Below are 17,807 nucleotides of genomic sequence, written 5' to 3' on the forward strand. Positions count from 1 at the left end.
GTGGGTAATTTATAAAGAAAAGACATTTAATCGGCTCATGGTTCTGCAGGATATACAGTCTTCTGCTTCTGGAGTGGCCTCAGAAAACTTAGAATCATGGCAAAAGGTGAAGGGGAAGTAGGCATGTCTTTACATAGCCAGCAGGAGAGAGAGAGAAAAAAAGAGAGAGGGAGAGAGAGCGCGCACACAAAGGGGGAGGTGTTGCACACTGTCAAACCACCAGATCTTGTGAGAACTCTGTCAGGAGACAGCACTAGGGGGATAGTGCTAAGCTATTAGAAACCACCCCCATGAGCCAATCACCTCCCACTAGGCCCCATCTCCTACACTGGTGATGACAATTCAATACGAGGTTTGGATGGGGACATAGAGCCAAACCATATCAGTACCTTTATAATTTTGTTTTCAAATGGCATCATTAGCATAATGACATAAACTTAGTAATACATTTAGATATTAAACCAACTTTTTTGTTTTGTGAAAGAAGATTTTTTCTCCTTGAATTTCTTTAGCATAGACCTGATACCAGGATTTTCTGTTTTCCATGTGCAAGACTTTAGAACTTCAGTGAAGCGTCTGTGTTTCTAAAATGAATGTCTCCTGGGATTTATATCTTGCACTTTTAGTTGGTAAATATTTAAATCCAACACCTTGTTTTTGTACTTCTTTAATTTTGAATGATACGGATGGGGAAAACTAACAAGCCCCCTAGAGTAACAAATATGTGCCAGGCTCTGTTTCTAGCTTCTGAGGACATAAAGATGAATGAGGAAAGGTATGTTAAAAAAATAATAATACAGTCATAGTTACCTTTTATTGAGGGTGTACAACGTGCAAGGCAATCCGCTTAGCAGTTTGTATGTAGTAACTCTAATCTTGACAATTCTCCCAAGTTTTATCAATGAGGAGGCTGACATTTATTATAATAATAATTTGCTAGGCTGTAAGGTGATCTGTTTCTTATTAATACTGTACCATTCGTCAGTTTCCATAGTGTAGCAGTAGGTCCTGGATGCCTGATTGAGAAACAGTGATGTCACTGAGTACTGGACCCGACATTTCTTTGGCCTTCTGCTATTACTAAAACCACTTAATTGTATTTTAAAGCATTTTTAAGGTTTTCGTTCCTGTGAATAGAGGACGTGTTTCCCCCATTGTGATCCATGTGCTGTGATTTCTGTCTTCCACCCTTCCTTTACTTCTTTATTCTTCATTTTCTGTTTTAAAATGTATCTCCTCCAAAAAGAACTACTTAATGTGTTGTATTTTGGGGTTTTTTGGCTGCTTTGTTTGTCTCTCTAGTAAAGAGTATACTATGAAAAGTAAACATCTTACCTTCCTGCTCATAGACAATCATGATTGCCATATTCTAATGAATTTTTTTCATGGATGGTTAATAGTAAAAATGTTTCGGAGGAGATTATTTGTATGAACTTTGGAACTTTGGTCAGTCTGTGGTTGCTTCCATTTATATCTGTTTTAAAAGTAAAGTCAGTTCTTAGCTGTTAGTGTGGATGTTTATTCAAGAAAATTCAAGAGAGGTTCGTAGTTTCTGCTGTTAAGTAGGGATTCTGTCTGCCAACCTTCTGTTGAGTTTAGTCTCTGTTGGTTTCTGTGTCTTTGAAATTTTCTAATACTGCTTCGGAGTAGCACCCCAAAGAATAAACTGGGTTGTCTTGTTAGTAACTAATAACAGGTAATTGTTTTTGAGGAGATCATGAGGTAGATAAACTTAATCACTGGGAGATAAGCTTTCATATGTGTACATCTACCTGGTGTACCACAATTCTTTGGATGATTTAAGAGTTGATTTATTTTATGCCTGTAATCCCAGCACTTTGGGAGGCTGAGGTGGGCGGATCATGAGGTCAGGAGATCGAGACCACCCTGGCTAACACAGTGAAACCCTGTCTCTACTGAAAATATAAAAAATTAGCTGGGCATGGTGGCGGACATCTGTAGTCCCAGCTACTAAGGAGGCTGAGGCAATAGAATGGCGTGAACCCAAGAGGCGGAGCTTGCAGTGAGCCCAGATCGCGCCACTGCATTCCAGCCTGGGTGATAGAGACTGACTCTGTCTCAAAAAAGAGTTGACTTACATTGAACACAGGTAGTGAAGAGTACTAATCTGTGGGATTTGACACATTTGTATTAAAGTCTGCTTTTACCTAATTGAGGACAAATAATGTTAACGGAACTTCCTGTGTTTTTGTGTTTCCTCCTTATCTCCCTTTTCAGCTATGTGATGATGATGCCATTTAAACGACAGGCTCTAGTGGAATTTGAAAACATAGATAGTGCCAAAGAATGTGTGACATTTGCTGCAGATGAACCCGTGTACATTGCTGGTCAACAGGCTTTTTTCAACTATTCTACAAGCAAAAGGATCACTAGGCCAGGAAATACTGATGATCCATCAGGAGGCAACAAAGTTCTTCTGCTCTCAATTCAGAATCCGCTTTATCCAATTACAGTGGTATGTGTTTCAGTGTGACAAATGAAATTAAAAGTGATTTTGCAGTTTGTGTCCAGAGTGACTGATCTGTAGTTTTTTCATTACCATCTAGATACTAGGAAATAGCTTTTTTAATTTTGAAAATTAATCTTGACTAGCAAGTTTAATGAACAAAGAAAAAATGCTGAGCACTGTAGTTAAAAAGATAAGCACAGTTGTCATAATTAAATAGGCACATTGAAATTTTTAATGTATAATCAGTACCAGTGTTGGTTTTGATAATAAGGAATTAGAGAGACTTGTTTGAAATGGTTCAAAAAATCTCTGTCACGCATATGCCAGCATATGTGTAAGAGCATCTACTAGGTAGTGACAGAATCCCATGTTACGGTAAGATGCACATACCATTTTGAACTATTTTGCAATAGCTTGTTAAAAATCTGTCTTTGATTTACTTTAAATTCCCTGCTTCTTTACTCTTTTGAAAAGTGTTACTGGTGATAAGCTAGTAACACAGACACTTGATTTTTGTAATGAATAGAAGAACATCATAGTAAGGGAAACTTCAGTTGGTATCATATGTAGTCTGGGCATATGATACTGGGACATAAACTTAAAGCGTAAGATATTCTTTAGATTTAATTAGACATTTTGTATCTTAAATATAGACTTATAAATATATAGAATTAATATATTTATAATATTCGGTGTTGGGAAAACATATAAGTAATATAGTATAGGTACTCTGTTTTTTGTTATATCTCTGGTGTGTAACAATGCAACTGTAAATTATAGGTGCTCAAGAAATTTCTTGGTAGTTGAATAGTTACTCCTAAGTAGGTATTTAGAATCTTAGATGACTCAGGCGTCTTGTTTAGTGACATCTAACTGTTTGATCTTCCTTGGGACTTTTCTTTATAGCCATTATCCCTTGAAAAATGAGTACCAGAGTTGTTCTAATATTAGCCCTTAATACATATTTATTACTATAATGCAAGTGATTATAATATTAAACATTTCAGAGTCACATTTGGAAAAAATACTCATTGATTATAGTTTCGGTTTATTTTATATCATCAGAAGTTATTTTAGTCACCTATTAAGAAAATAACAATTGAGGATTCATTTAGGAGATAAAATAGGTGACAGTGCTTTCCAAATGTTCCATTGGAACTACTTTAATGTGGGTGTATTGTTTAGGTGAAGAAATAACTTAAGATTTATTAAAGTGTAATAATTTTAGGCCAGTATGGTGGTTCATGCCTGTAATCCTAGTATTTTGGGAGACTGAGATAGTAGGATTCCTTGAGCTTAGGAGTTTGAGGCAGCCTGGGCAACATAGTGAGACTCTGTCTCTACAGAAAATGAAAAATTAACCTTGTGTGGTGGTGCATGCCTTGAAGTCTCAAGCTACTTGGGAGGCTGAGGTGGGAGGATCGTTTCAGCCTGGGAAGTCAAGGGCTGTAGGGAACTGTGATCATGCCACTGCGCTCTAGCCTGAGCAACAGTGTGAGACCCTGTCTCAAAAAAAAAGTAATAATTTAAAAATCTAATTTTATTAATAATCAATAGAAATGACATCTTGACAGTTGATGGTTTTTAGGTAAAACAAAACGAAGCATAGCATTAATGTTTTTCCAAATGTAAAGTGTGAAGAAATCTTGTTCTTTTCCTTCATAGGATGTTTTATATACTGTCTGCAACCCTGTTGGCAAAGTGCAGCGTATTGTTATATTCAAAAGAAATGGGATACAAGCAATGGTTGAATATCCTTTATTTGTAAATTTTTATTGATGTGTAATTAATGCAGATCTTATTTTTTCTGGCTTAAGCATTTCTAGACAAGTGGTGTTTACTTTCTCCTCTCACAAAAATCTACGTGACTTAGATTTAAAAAATGAAACTGCAGTACTCATAGGGAATTTTACTATTTATAAGAATGACTTGCTACCAGAAAGCAATCTAGTACTTCCTCTTTAAGCTGTTAAATAACACTATTTGAAGATATGTACACTTGTACTATTTTGGAATTTATCCCAAGTGAACTTTTCTGACTCCCTCTTTAAAATAGTTTGGAAGTACCAAAACTTTAGAGTCAGTAAAATCTTACCTTTTTTTTATTGAACCTTTAAAATGGTAATGGTTTATGTAAGAACTTCTTTATGTTAAATTTGTCACACGTTGAGTAAAAAGAGCAAGTTTTACAAAATAGTATAGATAATACTCTTTCCCCCAAGCTGGACCCATCTTGAAAAATAATAATAAAGAGAAAACCCCAACCTACGTGTGCATGTGTATGCATAGAAATAGGTAGGGATATACAGCAAACTCTTTAATAGTGCTTACTTCTGGCAAGGCACTTTTGTTTTTTTGTTTTTTTACCTTATATACCTTTGTGATTTTATTTTTTTTAAATTATGGAGTTAAGTATTATTTTTTTAAAACACTGATAAAATTTTAGATAAAGTATTATAAAACTCTGCCTTCTCAGAAATATATAAAAATTATATATTTTGTATTATTTTGGGTCTTTGTAATATTCTTCTTAAAGAGTAAAATCTTTTCTGTTTCAAGGTTGCAAGTTGTCCTTTGCTAGGGAATGGGACCATGCTCCATTATCTCCTCTGCTTTCCAATTTATAAAGTACTAATGATGACCTAAAAGAATTAAGGTAGATAGTTTGGTTGTATTGTTTTCTTTGGTACCCTTGATTTTTTTTTTTTTTTTTTTTTTAAGACAGAGTTGTGGTCAAGTGATTCTCCTGTCTCAGCCTCCCGAGTAGCTGGGATGACAGGCACCCACCACCACACCCGGCTAATTTTTGTATTTTTAGTAGAGACGGGGCTTCACCACGTTGACCAGGCTGGTCTCGAACTCCTGAGCTGCCTCAGCCTCCCAAAGTGCTGGGATTACAGATATGAGCCACTGTGCCCAGCCACCCTTGATCTTAAAAATAAATTCTCCTGGCCAGGCGCGGTGGCTCACGTCTGTGATCCCAGCACTTTGAGAGGCCAGGGTGGGCGGATCACGAAGTCAAGAGATCAAGACCATCCTGGCCAACATGGTGAAACCCTGTCTCTGCTAAAAAAATAAAAAATCAGCTGGGTGTGGTGGCGCACACCTGTAGTCCCAGCTACTCGGGAGGCTGAGGCAGGAGAATTGCTTGAACCCGGGAGATGGAGGTTGCAGTGAGCCCAGATTGCACCACTGCATTCCAGCCTGGCGACAGAGCAAGACTCCGTCTCAAAAACAAAACAAAACAAACAATTCTGTTAAAATTCATCCTGAAATAGGTAAAACATTTCCAGAAATAAAAGAGCTACTTCTGATTATTTTCAATCCTGTCCTTTGGGAGTGAATAATGATTAAGTATCAGATACCTTAAACCAAATTTCCTTAATAGAGCTTATGTTTGAATCAGTCCTTTGTGCCCAGAAAGCTAAAGCAGCACTCAATGGAGCTGATATATATGCTGGATGTTGCACACTAAAAATTGAATATGCACGGGTAAATATTTTTTTCAACACCCTACCAAAGAAATATTTATGCTTTGGATATACAGTTTGAACTTACATTATTTTCAATCTTAACAGCCAACTCGTCTAAATGTTATTAGGAATGACAATGACAGTTGGGACTACACTAAACCATATTTGGGAAGACGAGGTAGGTATTTCATGCATTTTAGAATGTACTTAATCTGCTGACAAATATTTACATGCAGTTAGATTCTTTTTTTCCTGAGATGAGCTAGTTCAAATGAAAACCTTGTTGATGAATGCTTTTGTTGCAAAAGGCCATGTAATGCTGGAAAATAACCTTGAACATTAGTGCCCCCTACTGGTATGTACTGAGCTATTTATATTTAGTTCAACAAGGAGCCCACACATTCAGGCACGCCCGCAGTTCAAGGACTTGCATTTCTCCAAGCAGCTCTCTCTCTTTGGAGGAGAGGAAACTGATTCAGAATATTCCTTACAAACTGCAAACTTGCACACTGCTTCTCTATGGAAAGGACTTTCCCCCAAGCTGGACGAGGCATTAAGAAGGATAGAGGACTCCAGCAGGCTGACTCTACACTTCATCATGCACAACATCGGCATCAGCAAAAAGCCCTCTGAAAAACTCAGACTCGCAATTCACCTTGACTGCATACTGCATGCACCATCACCCCAAGTTTTTAAAGGAGGACACTTAACAGTACTTCAGAATTGCATGGGATGAACACCATGATAGACTGTGCCCATTTATTCAAGTTGTATGTATATATTGGTCTGATTTCCCTTAAGGTTTCAGTTGTAGAAATTAAGACTTTCCACTAACGGAAACTAGACTTCATCTGCAATGTTGTAAATCTTAATGCCCATTACTGTAACTGTTTGCAGCTTAGATTCAAATTGTTAATTGGCAAATAACGAGGACCAGTTTATTAACAGGTCTTGGGAATTGATAACGCTCAACCAATCCACACAGATAGTAAAAATAAAAGGATTAGAAAGGTGCACACTTGCTGCACTTGTTTACTTTTTAAATTTTTTGTTTTTTCCTCAATTGTGGACACTAAACAAATTCTAACATAATGAAAAGGTGCATTATATGTGAAAGATGTTCTGTGTGGTTTGATTTTTGTAAAGTGGCTGTTTATAAGTTGTCACTTTTTGTAACAATTTAAGGTTATCACTATGTCAATTTGTGTAACTAGAAATTTTGACATTTCAAATGTAGGTGAAAGTAACATGTCTGTTCAAGGTAGAATATATTTAAACTTGATAAATCTGAAAATAAGAGCATTTCATTTGAGATGCATCTTCACCTATAAGTGCTAGATTTCATGAGCATAAATTTGACTGATAAAATTGTTCAACTAAGTGTGTGGCAATTCTGGAATATACAAATTAAAATGTGGATCTTGTAAAAACAAGGGGGCTGCAGTATTGGCTACATCTTAACTACAATATCAGTGTTTGAACCACAGATTGGAAAAACTCAAGATAAGTATGTCTGTAAAAGTCAGTGACTAGAAAAAAATTTTATGGCATACAAAATATCTTGGGCAGTGGGTACTCTATAGTGCATGTACTCTAGCAAAAAGAAAAAGACAATGTGATGATTGATCTTTTGCATGTTTGCATATTTAGGACTTTTACATGATTGGCTCCTTTAACTCTCAATTCCCAGGAAATGATCTTGCCTCATGCATGAAATTGCAAATAGATTTGTTTTGTAATGCAGCTTTGGCTAGACCCCATGTTTTTCACTACTTATGGAAATCTGCTTGGCCTAGGGTTGGTGCAGTTGATGTCAGTATTAAAAAGCAAATCCTTAGCACTCAAACAACAGGACAAGTGGTTGATGAGAAATCTCTCACTTCTGTCAATTTACAGTTTTTGACCACTCGGTTTTGTTTTTTAACAAAAAAATCTCATTTGAAATAGTTTTGGTTGTGGTTTTCTCAGGGTCTCTTTTAACAGGTATAGATAAGCTTATTTTAATAGTGTTTACATTTATTCTTTTAAAAGGTCTGAAGTTTACACAAAGCCAGCTGAGGTTAGTTCTTCATATAATTCTAGTCGGTCAGATAAGTTTGGAAATGTGTAAGGTAGATAAGTGAATAGTGAAATATAATTAAAGCAAGTAAAAGAGTTTTAGTTTATGCTTTCAAGGAATTTTTTTTGTTTTCTAATTCCTTACAGATATTTGTCTTGCAAGACCATAACAGTTTATGTTTTTGTTTCTGTAGAGCTCTTAGCTTACACTCAAGTTGATAGCTATTGAAACTGTTAGGTTGCTATCCCTAAATAAAGACCTTCATAAACTTTTTTTTACCAAAAAAAAAAAAAAAATAGCTCTTTTAAAAACATAACTTCACTTTTTTCAAAGCCCTTTTCAGCTTGAGTTATATTTTAGTGTAAAGAATCCCTAACCAGGATGCCGGACCCCTCCAGAAATCTTAAAACCTGTAGATAGGTGCATCTTTTTGGGGAGAAGGTCCACAGCTTCCATCAGATCAATTGACTCTAGGAAAGCTTACCACTGTTTAGAAACTTACATTTAGCCGGGCGCGGTGGCTCAAGCCTGTAATCCCAGCACTTTGGGAGGCCGAGACGGGCAGATCACGAGGTCAGGAGATTGAGACCATCCTGGCTAACACAGTGAAACCCCGACTCTACTAAAAAATACCAAAAAAACTAGCCGGGCGAGGTGGCGGGCGCCTGTAGTCCCAGCTACTTGGGAGCCTGAGGCAGGAGAATGGCGTAAACCCGGGAGGCGGAGCTTGCAGTGAGCTGAGATCCGGCCACTGCACTCCAGCCGGGGTGACAGAGCGAGACTCCGTCTCAAAAAAAAAAAGAAAAAAAAAAGAAACTGTTATATTTAGTGTTCAGCTTTCTGCTCACTTCTGTTTTACGTGACCTATTAGGTAGCGAATACTTCAAATGAAGGGAATTATTAATGAGAATGTTTGGCTGAAAGATACCTTGGAAGATAATCTAACTCCTTCATTTATGAATGAAAATTGTTTCTGTGACTATACAGCAAACTAGTGGTTTAAATTGGAATCATCTGATTCCCAACCCAGTTCTCTTTCCTTTATAGCACACTGTTAACTCAGTAAAACTGAGTCATGAAGACATTATGGTTGTGGTTTTAAGATTCCTAGGTCAGATAAGGAATTGTATTTAGTGTTCGATGGCATATGCTTAAGCAGAGGAATATTAACAGGATGGATTAGTAGGCTAGATTGGCTCAAAAGGAGTGAGACTTGCATGATGAGAGACGTTAGAAGCCATGTAGTAGAAGGAACTGTGAATGTTAAGATTGAAGAAGAAATGACTTGGGGGAAATGGGGTCGGGGGGACAGTCATAATAACTACTCAAGCATTTAGAAGAGGTTTTGGACAATGACTAAGTCTGTAAGGCCCCAAATGGGGTAGAATATGGGTAGAGGATCAATTTCTATACAATATAAAAATTAATTTTCTCACAATTTAGGGCTATCTGGAAATCTTCTTATTGGTTTTGGGTAAGCAGAAGCTAAATGGTCCCAACTGACAGAGATGATGTAAAGAGAATTTTTACATTGAATAAAAGTTAAACTAGATGGTGTCAGTCCATTTCAATGCTACAATAACTTGGAATACATGATTAAAACTCTACTTCTCTAGACTGAAGTGAAAATTAAAGTATTTCTCATCTCCCATAAACCTCATTTGTTTAAATGACTAAGGATATAGGTAAAGCCTCTCTGAATATTCAAGGATTAGAATGACCAGAGTCTTAAGATTCATATTTTTAAAAATCTTATTGGGCACTGTAATTTCATCAGCAAACTTTCTAAAAGTATTGTACAATGATTTTTAAAATTTACTAACCAACATGGGAGGTGCTATTTTAGAAACTTATAAGTAATTTTTTTGTTGATGTCTCTAATTAGATTTGGGAAAATTGGCATGCTTTTTCTGAAAATGTAGCTAGAATAAAAATTATCCTTTAGAGTATTGTAGTATTCTCATCCAATAATGTAGCCCCCTTGGTTAGCTTTATCTTGGCATCTTTAAAGTTTGGGGGTTGCTCATAGTCCTACCTGGTGTTAAGGTCAATAGACAATGACCTATTCATGATATAATATGAGCCAGTGATGTGAACATTTTCAGCTCTCAAGTCAGGTGTTTGTAAATATGTGCATATACATGTAAAATACTCTGTGTTTACTGATTGTGAAACCATGTAATACAGGTTGTTGTTGGCTTATGCTGAAACTTCTTGAAAGAAGCCCACTTTGAAAATGTGTTGCTGTTGAAGCTAATAGTATGATTCAGGTACTGTCTTTCAAAAGTACTGCACTTAAAGCTTGTTTTAAAGACATGTATTGGTAAAAACTTCTGTACAGTGTCAAACCTCTAGCATTGTGTACATTCACTTTCTGAAAAGTATCCATTCTTCCTTAAATTTGAAAGTGTGATTGTATTTGGCATTTGCCAAAAAGATATATTCAAGTTAAGTGGAATTTGTTAGATAGAATTAATTTTTTACACTCTTGGTGTTGTATTTAAATTGGATATGAATGGATGTTTAAAGTTAACCAGGAATCATATTTCTTTTATGAATTGTTGTATTGGATGTTTTGAATGGGTGTTTCCCATCTGAGAACTCTGTTAAGTACTTGGGTCAAAATTGTTAAAATCATGTTTCTACTTTTGTGTCAGATAGAGGAAAGGGTCGCCAGAGACAAGCCATTTTGGGAGAACACCCTTCTTCGTTTAGACATGATGGCTATGGTAAGTTGTCAAGGCAGAAAGAAGGTAGTATAGATGAACTGTTTGACTTGCTGCATTTCTGATGAAGTATGGCACATTTCTTGTCTCTGTATTTTTCCTGCGCATCTGCCTTGGTTTATATGGGATCAGTCCCTTATAATGTACTCCCAGGAGTTGTCCAAAATTTGTTTTCTTAGGATATTGATTATAAAAAAAAACATTGAGATAAGTGAGAGCTACTAGTCGGGGATTGAATACTTTTTTGCCATTATATTTTGGTTTGGTTTTGATTTTTAATGGGTTCTGGCTTGTAAGAGGACCAGAAAGAAGAATTATTGTTCAGTAAGTGTATTTTCTTTCATTCCAGCAATTAGGAACAAAGAGGAATTTTGAGTAATAAAGGCAGAAAGAATAGGGTATTTGTCAAAAAGGAACCATGCTTTTGGTTAGACTCACCTTTTAGTTCTATAGCTGGTATTTTGGCTTCAGTTAAATTTGTTCATATTTATTCCCCTTTTAAAACTTCTCAGCTTTTACTGTTTGCTACGTTGACAAGGTTATGGAACCTAGAATAATAATCTGCCCCAGGAAAAAGTTAGGGTAACATTAGGTATCAAACTATTGTCCTTATAAGTAGATCTTTTAACTAGCTGTAAATGGTTTTAAAATATTCTTTAGTTTTTAGTGGTAGTTATTGACTCTACCTATTCTGTGCTTTAAAGTTGAAGCACAATACTATTAAAAGTGGCAGAAAATAGAAATTGCTATGTTGTAGTCTTGGGATTGGTCACTGAAAAGCACCTAGTATTGCCTATTGTCCTAAATGGTTCAAATTGCTTACATATTTACTTTAATGACCATTCTTAGCTGTGAGTTTTGGCTTATTTTCTAGTGTTTTTCTTTTGAACTCTGGTGGGGGGGAGAGAGAGAGAGAGAGAGAGAGAGTGTGTGTGTGTGTGTGTGTGTGTGTGTGTGTGTGTGTGTGTGTGTGTGTTTTAAGGTTCCATAGTCTATATGGCAGAAAAGATTGAAACCATCTCTGTTTTGTCAAAACAGTAAGTGTGGTATAGAATGAAAATCTTACTACAGTTGGTTTAGTGAATGTGTACCTTGATTATTTTTCTTAGTTATTCCTGTAACAGAGTAAATATTAAACATGGTTGTATGGGTAGTTCTGATCCTGCAATAAAGAAACATTGGGTGTCTTTTGCACTTTGATAATGGAGGATTACAAAAAATTTGCCGTTGCAAGTTTGTAGTATAGTTGTAGAGTCATGGCAGTCAGCTGAAGGCTAAAACCTGGTTAAATAGTTTGCCAAAGGGGATTAGAAACATCTGTGAAAGAATAAATGGCGGACAAGGAACTGTACTGTAGTAGTGTGGAAACAGATTTTTTCTTAGTATAAGTCTGCCTTCCTTTATAAAATTTTTACCAAAAAATAGTATAAACAAAATATGTTATATACCCTGCAAAAATTTTTTATTTTTAAAAAGCCTATTGTGAAATTTTTTGAGAGTTGTGGTGGGATTGTATTAGGGGGATATCCATTCTGACCTGTCTCCATTAAGATATTTAACTCTGAGGTTAATTTGTTCTACTTTTCTAGAGAAGTAAGCAAAATGGGATATAGGAGGAAAGAGAGTGAATAAAGAGGCAGAGAAGTGAAGTAAGATGAGTAATAGGGGAAAAAGCAAAGATGGGGATGTGTGCTAGTGATATTGAGCCTTTTGACAAATATTGCAAATCACAAATGTATCCCTTCAGAACAGCAGTTCGGCAAAACAGGTTTACTTGCATTTTGGAATCACCTTGTAGATTACCTTTCCTTTTCCTATATGATGACCTATAAGGGAATAGAAAGAGTTAATTATGGTTCAGGACCCATAGATTCCATCAGAGTAAGTTTATTCATTGGTTTATTATAGCAGTATGAAATATATGTGAATCATCACAATTCTTTACATCTTTTAATTTGGGAAGCCCAGACTTAATGATATGAGCTGGTAGAAGCTTTCTTAGTTGAACTGTGGCAGAAATTGATATATAGATTTATTTGCTATAAGCTCAAGAAGAGTTTGTATATTAATTTGTAGCATCTTTGGATATGGTTTGTAGACCAAAGATTTTAAAGCTTAAAAGATGAAAAATGCCTTCAAGATGTTAATATACCATTTATTTTTCCACATCAGTTTTTTAAATATTTGAAGCATTAGTTTTTTGAACACCCAGACTTTCTATTATCAATTTAGTATAGAAAACTTTTAAAAGACTTCTGATTTTTCTTATCTTAAACAATATAGGTAATAATTTAAGTAGTATAGATAAGGTAATTTAATAATGATGGTTCAAAGTCATAATTATAAACATCAGTTATTCTTTTGGACTGATTTTGGTTGTTAGGGCTGTAGATCTCAGAGGTTTTGGACCTTAGCCACTATACATAGAGTAAAAGTTTCCACTGCCTATCTACCATGTGTCTTTTTACTTCCATGAAAAAGAAAATTCAGTGTGATGATGGTGAAGTGTTATTACTGTATAAGCAAATGGTAGGTGGTGGGGAGGCAGTATATTATGTATATGTACTTTTGCAGTAGGAATAAGAATAATTGATATTTGAATCTTGGTGTGTGTATAACAGTCTAAGAGGCTAAAATATGTAATTACTAAACAGTCGCTCATTTGGATTGTTTTGTTTTTTTTTTTTTTTTTTTTTTGAGACGGAGTCTCGCTCTGTTGCCCAGGCTGGAGTGCAGTGGCGCGATCTCGGCTCACTGCAAGCTCCGCCTCCCGGGTTCACGCCATTCTCCTGCCTCAGCCTCCCGAGTAGCTGGGACTACAGGCGCCCACAACCGCGCCCACCTAATTTTTTGTATTTTTAGTAGAGACGGGGTTTCACCGTGGTCTCGATCTCCTGACCTTGTGATCCGCCCGCCTCGGCCTCCCAAAGTGCTGGGATTACAGGCGTGAGCCACCGCGCCCGGCTGGATTGTTTTGTTAAACTACCAGTTGACAATAAAAGGAGTAGTTGAAATCCATGACCAATTTAAGGAGACACTGATGATGATAAATTGATAAAGTATTCCTCCCTGAAACTGCCGAAATTCACACCGTGTTTGCGTGTGCTTGGTGGTAGTGTTACTGTGTTGTTATGAATGGCAGCTGTTATTAGAATACCGAAAATTGGAGTCCACCTATAAGCTCTAATAGTATGTTATGAATACCAAAATTTAGTAGTTCTTAGTAATTCACTTAGTAGGTAGATGACAGTTGTCCCTTAGTCTTACTTACAAAAAGTGCAACTCAGTGACATTGCATACTCTTTAGTTCTTGAGAAATGGAGAAAGGACTTGGGTTTTTGGATTGGTTTTGCACATCAGGGGGACCTTTGCACGTACCCCAGACGATGCTTCTGTTATAATTAACTTAGGAGCACCTAAGATGTGTAGGGTTTCTGTTTCTTTTTTTTTTTTTTTTTTTTTTTTTTTGAGACGGGGTCTCGCTCTGTCACCCAGGCTGGAGTGCAGTGGCCGGATCTCAGCTCACTGCAAGCTCCGCCTCCCGGGTTCACGCCATTCTCCTGCCTCAGCCTCCCGAGTAGCTGGGACTACAGGCGCCCGCCACCTCGCCCGGCTAGTTTTTTGTATTTTTTAGTAGAGACGGGGTTTCACCGTGTTAGCCAGGATGGTCTCCATCTCCTGACCTTGTGATCCACCCGTCTCGGCCTCCCAAAGTGCTGGGATTACAGGCTTGAGCCACCGCGCCCGGCCCTGGGTTTCTGTTTCTGAGCTGCATGTCTCCATCTTAGTTGCTGCTTTTGAGTTTCTCTGTCTTCTTATTGCTGTAAAATGTGCCCTGTGCCTACTTTGAGTGTCAGTTTTCTCCACCGTCATTTCTTTTCATTCTACACTCTCGCTTTATTTTTTGTTACTTGTATTGTGGATGGGAAAAACAGATAAAGTTGTTTAAAGCTACTCTAAAGTTAGCAAGTTGATTCTTAATGAGGATTCTCAATGTAAGAAACACAGATTTGTGTGTGTGTTTCTGCTGAAATAGTTTTAGATACTCAGGCATTATTTCCTTCTGGGTTTTTGATATTGTTTCAAAAATGGAAGTTGTAATAAGACACCTGTGTGTAGTTGAGTTATTAACTAAATATAGGGTTTAGTTTCCTAAATTAGAATTAGGAATAAGATACCAACCTGAAAGTACACAGTAAAATATATTCAAGGAAACAACTTTTCAGTGGGACTGAAGAGGTTCTTTTTATTATATCTGTATAGAGATAGCTTCCTAGATTTCACTGTACATGTAATATTATTACTCCTCCAAAAGACATTGGCAGGAGGTTTATTATTTATTTATTTATTTATTTTATTATACTTTAAGTTCTAGGGTACATGTGCACAATGTGCAGGTTTGTTACATATATATACATGTGCCATGCTGGTGTGCTGTACCCATTAACTCGTCATTTACATTAGCTATATCTCCTAATGCTATCCCTGCCCCCCCCCATAGGACCTGGTGTGTGATATTTTTAAAATTTGAGGTATAATTTATATACAGTGGCCCCAAATTTTACATTCATTTTCTTAACCCCCACCTCATTGCCTTTTTTGTTAAACTATCATATTTTAAAAATATAAACTCATAGCCTGGTGTATGCAGGTATAGGTCAATATATATTGTATCTGGTGCAAATGAATACAAATTTTATTAATTTTCCTTAGGTTATACTGAAATATCCATACATTTGAATTTTCTTTGTACATCAAACTAGCTAATATTAAGAGTTTATTTTTTGTGTGGTGCAGTATATCTCCTAAAGTATTTACAAACAGAACTATATGTATATGTTAGTTAATTTGTTTATTTTGATCATTTTTATAGGATCCCATGGTCCATTATTGCCTTTGCCAAGTCGTTACAGAATGGGCTCTCGAGATACACCTGAGCTTGTTGCTTATCCATTACCACAGGCTTCTTCCTCTTACATGCATGGAGGAAATCCCTCTGGTTCAGTTGTAATGGTTAGTGGATTACATCAACTAAAAATGAATTGTTCAAGAGTCTTCAACCTATTCTGCTTATATGGAAATATTGAGAAGGTAAGTTTCTCTTTATATTAGTTTCTTTTGCTAGGATACTCAGTAGTAATTCTGAAAAGGCTGCAAATACGTGTCAGGAATATCCAAGTTCTTTCAGTAATGACCCACATAAGCTAAAAATCCATTATATAGGAACTCTGGAAAATGTTTTTTGTTGGTAAGTAATAAGTATAGGTTGTTGATATTACAAATATTTTTTAAATAACCATTATAAAAAGAAATCTAAAGCAGTAGTAATCAACCTTATGGTATGAGAGGCATGAAGTCTATATTTTTGTGATCTCATTTCAAAGAGATTCTAGCATTTAACATGTTGAAAGAACAGTTACTTTCATGGAGGGTATATGTAAAAACAAGCTTAAGAGCCCAGCCAGAAGTTGTGAATTTCAGAAGAGTTCTAGAATTTAGGCACTTGCCTCCTAAATGCCAGGGTTCTATTATCTTCAGAGGAACCATGTGCATTTAGCTCAATCAGTATTTGAAACTGACCCACTTTGATAGAATGTGTCCAAAACTTTCTGTCTAGCAATTTACATATTTTGGAGGTCTTTAATAATTGTAACTTTATTATCAAATAACTGTGTTTTCCCCAAATCTATGACATTTTATTTATTGATGTCTCACAAATGTGAGATAAATAGTTTTTGAAAGAATCATGGAAAATTTAACTAGGAAAGTGAATGGTAGTCTTAAGTTACCAGTTGTTTGATACACTTGCTAATTTGAGTTTTAGTACTGTAGTAATGTGTTTTTTTCCTGTTTTAAGTGATTTTAGTGTTCTTTGCAACAGTAAGTACTTGCAGCATGTGAGTCACTGTGTGGGAGGGGAACATGGCTTAAAAAGTTGGTACATTTAGTTCTTAGTTCATTAATTCTAAAGCCTCCTTGATCAAAGGAAGCAACTCTTCAAAATTCTGAAACAAGAATTTTGTCAACCATTTGATCACAGTAGGAAAAAAAAAAAAAAGAAAACTCCACATTTGGTCTGGGGGATAACATATGGGATACTTACGCTTGCGTAACTGGCCAAGAATACATGGGATAGGTTTAGTAGCATTGGGAGAAGTATTATTTTCACACAGACACTTTATCTTAGACCCAAGTGTTAAGTGGAGGGAACTGCATGTTTGATAATTAAATGGGCTTTAATGTATATTTTAACTTCCTTTATATTTTCTTTTTGTGCTATTCACATATGCAGACAATCAGAATCAGGCAATTTAATCAACATTTTTAGTAGATCTTTGTCTTTTGTGTTATAAACTGTCTCATGATTTAGAAACTCAAATTACTTTTTCTAATGAAACTTAGATTTTCTATATGTTATTTGAGTAATTCTAGTGTCTTTCACTCTACATCTCCCAAGTTTTTAAAACATTTTAAATGATAGGCTGTGGTACATTGAACTCAAACTATCATAATCCTTTAAAGATCCGTATATAGTTAATTTTTTCTTTCTGTTGAAGATTTACCAATACAAGAACCACATATTTAATGTGTATATTTAGTCACTATTAGATTTGTAGATAGTCATTGGATTAAATCAAGGGAGAGAATTTAGCCCATGAGAAGACAAGAGATTTCAAATAAAGCTGAAAAATTGTTACAACTGAGTTTTGTTTAAGTACAGGTGTAGTATATCCTATTAAAGTGGGTAGTTGAAGTGATGGAAATAGATGCCATGTTGCATTTGTTGTGTAAATATATTCTCAGTATTCTTTAGAGGTCAATAGATAAGAAGGAAATACATTCAAGGTGTCATCTATGCCATTGATACAGGAGGCCTCCCTTATCCACAGTTTTGCTTTCAGTTACTCACTGTTAACTGCTCCAACAATAGGTGACTACAGTAAAATAAGATTCTGTGAGAGAGAGAGCATGTTCACATAATTTTTATTATAGTAGATCATTTATAACTTTTCTATTTTATTGTTTTGTTAGTCTATTACTGTGCCTAATTTATAAATTAAACTTTATCATAGGTATGT

At 35.8% G+C, this 17,807-nt stretch overlaps 1 protein-coding gene across 6 annotated transcripts in view; it reads left to right on the top strand.

Annotated features, from left to right (window-relative positions):
* The window catches only part of HNRNPLL (heterogeneous nuclear ribonucleoprotein L like), a 41,516-nt gene that overhangs the window by 15,139 nt on the left and 8,570 nt on the right, over positions 1–17,807 (top strand). For 4 of the 6 annotated variants that reach the window (XM_015112138.3, XM_015112144.3, XM_015112139.3 and 1 more), the window contains 6 exons: positions 2,239–2,476; positions 4,136–4,221; positions 5,866–5,962; positions 6,049–6,121; positions 10,660–10,731; positions 15,602–15,819. In XM_015112138.3, coding sequence (XP_014967624.1) covers positions 2,239–2,476; positions 4,136–4,221; positions 5,866–5,962; positions 6,049–6,121; positions 10,660–10,731; positions 15,602–15,819 — 784 coding nt within the window. The remainder of the gene's footprint in view (positions 1–2,238; positions 2,477–4,135; positions 4,222–5,865; positions 5,963–6,048; positions 6,122–10,659; positions 10,732–15,601; positions 15,820–17,807) is intronic. The other 2 variants (XM_077959701.1, XM_077959703.1) reach the window with 1 other exon arrangement.

The sequence above is a fragment of the Macaca mulatta genome, chromosome 13 (genome assembly GCF_049350105.2).
Source record: "Macaca mulatta isolate MMU2019108-1 chromosome 13, T2T-MMU8v2.0, whole genome shotgun sequence".
In the NCBI taxonomy this organism is placed as follows: domain Eukaryota; kingdom Metazoa; phylum Chordata; class Mammalia; order Primates; family Cercopithecidae; genus Macaca; species Macaca mulatta.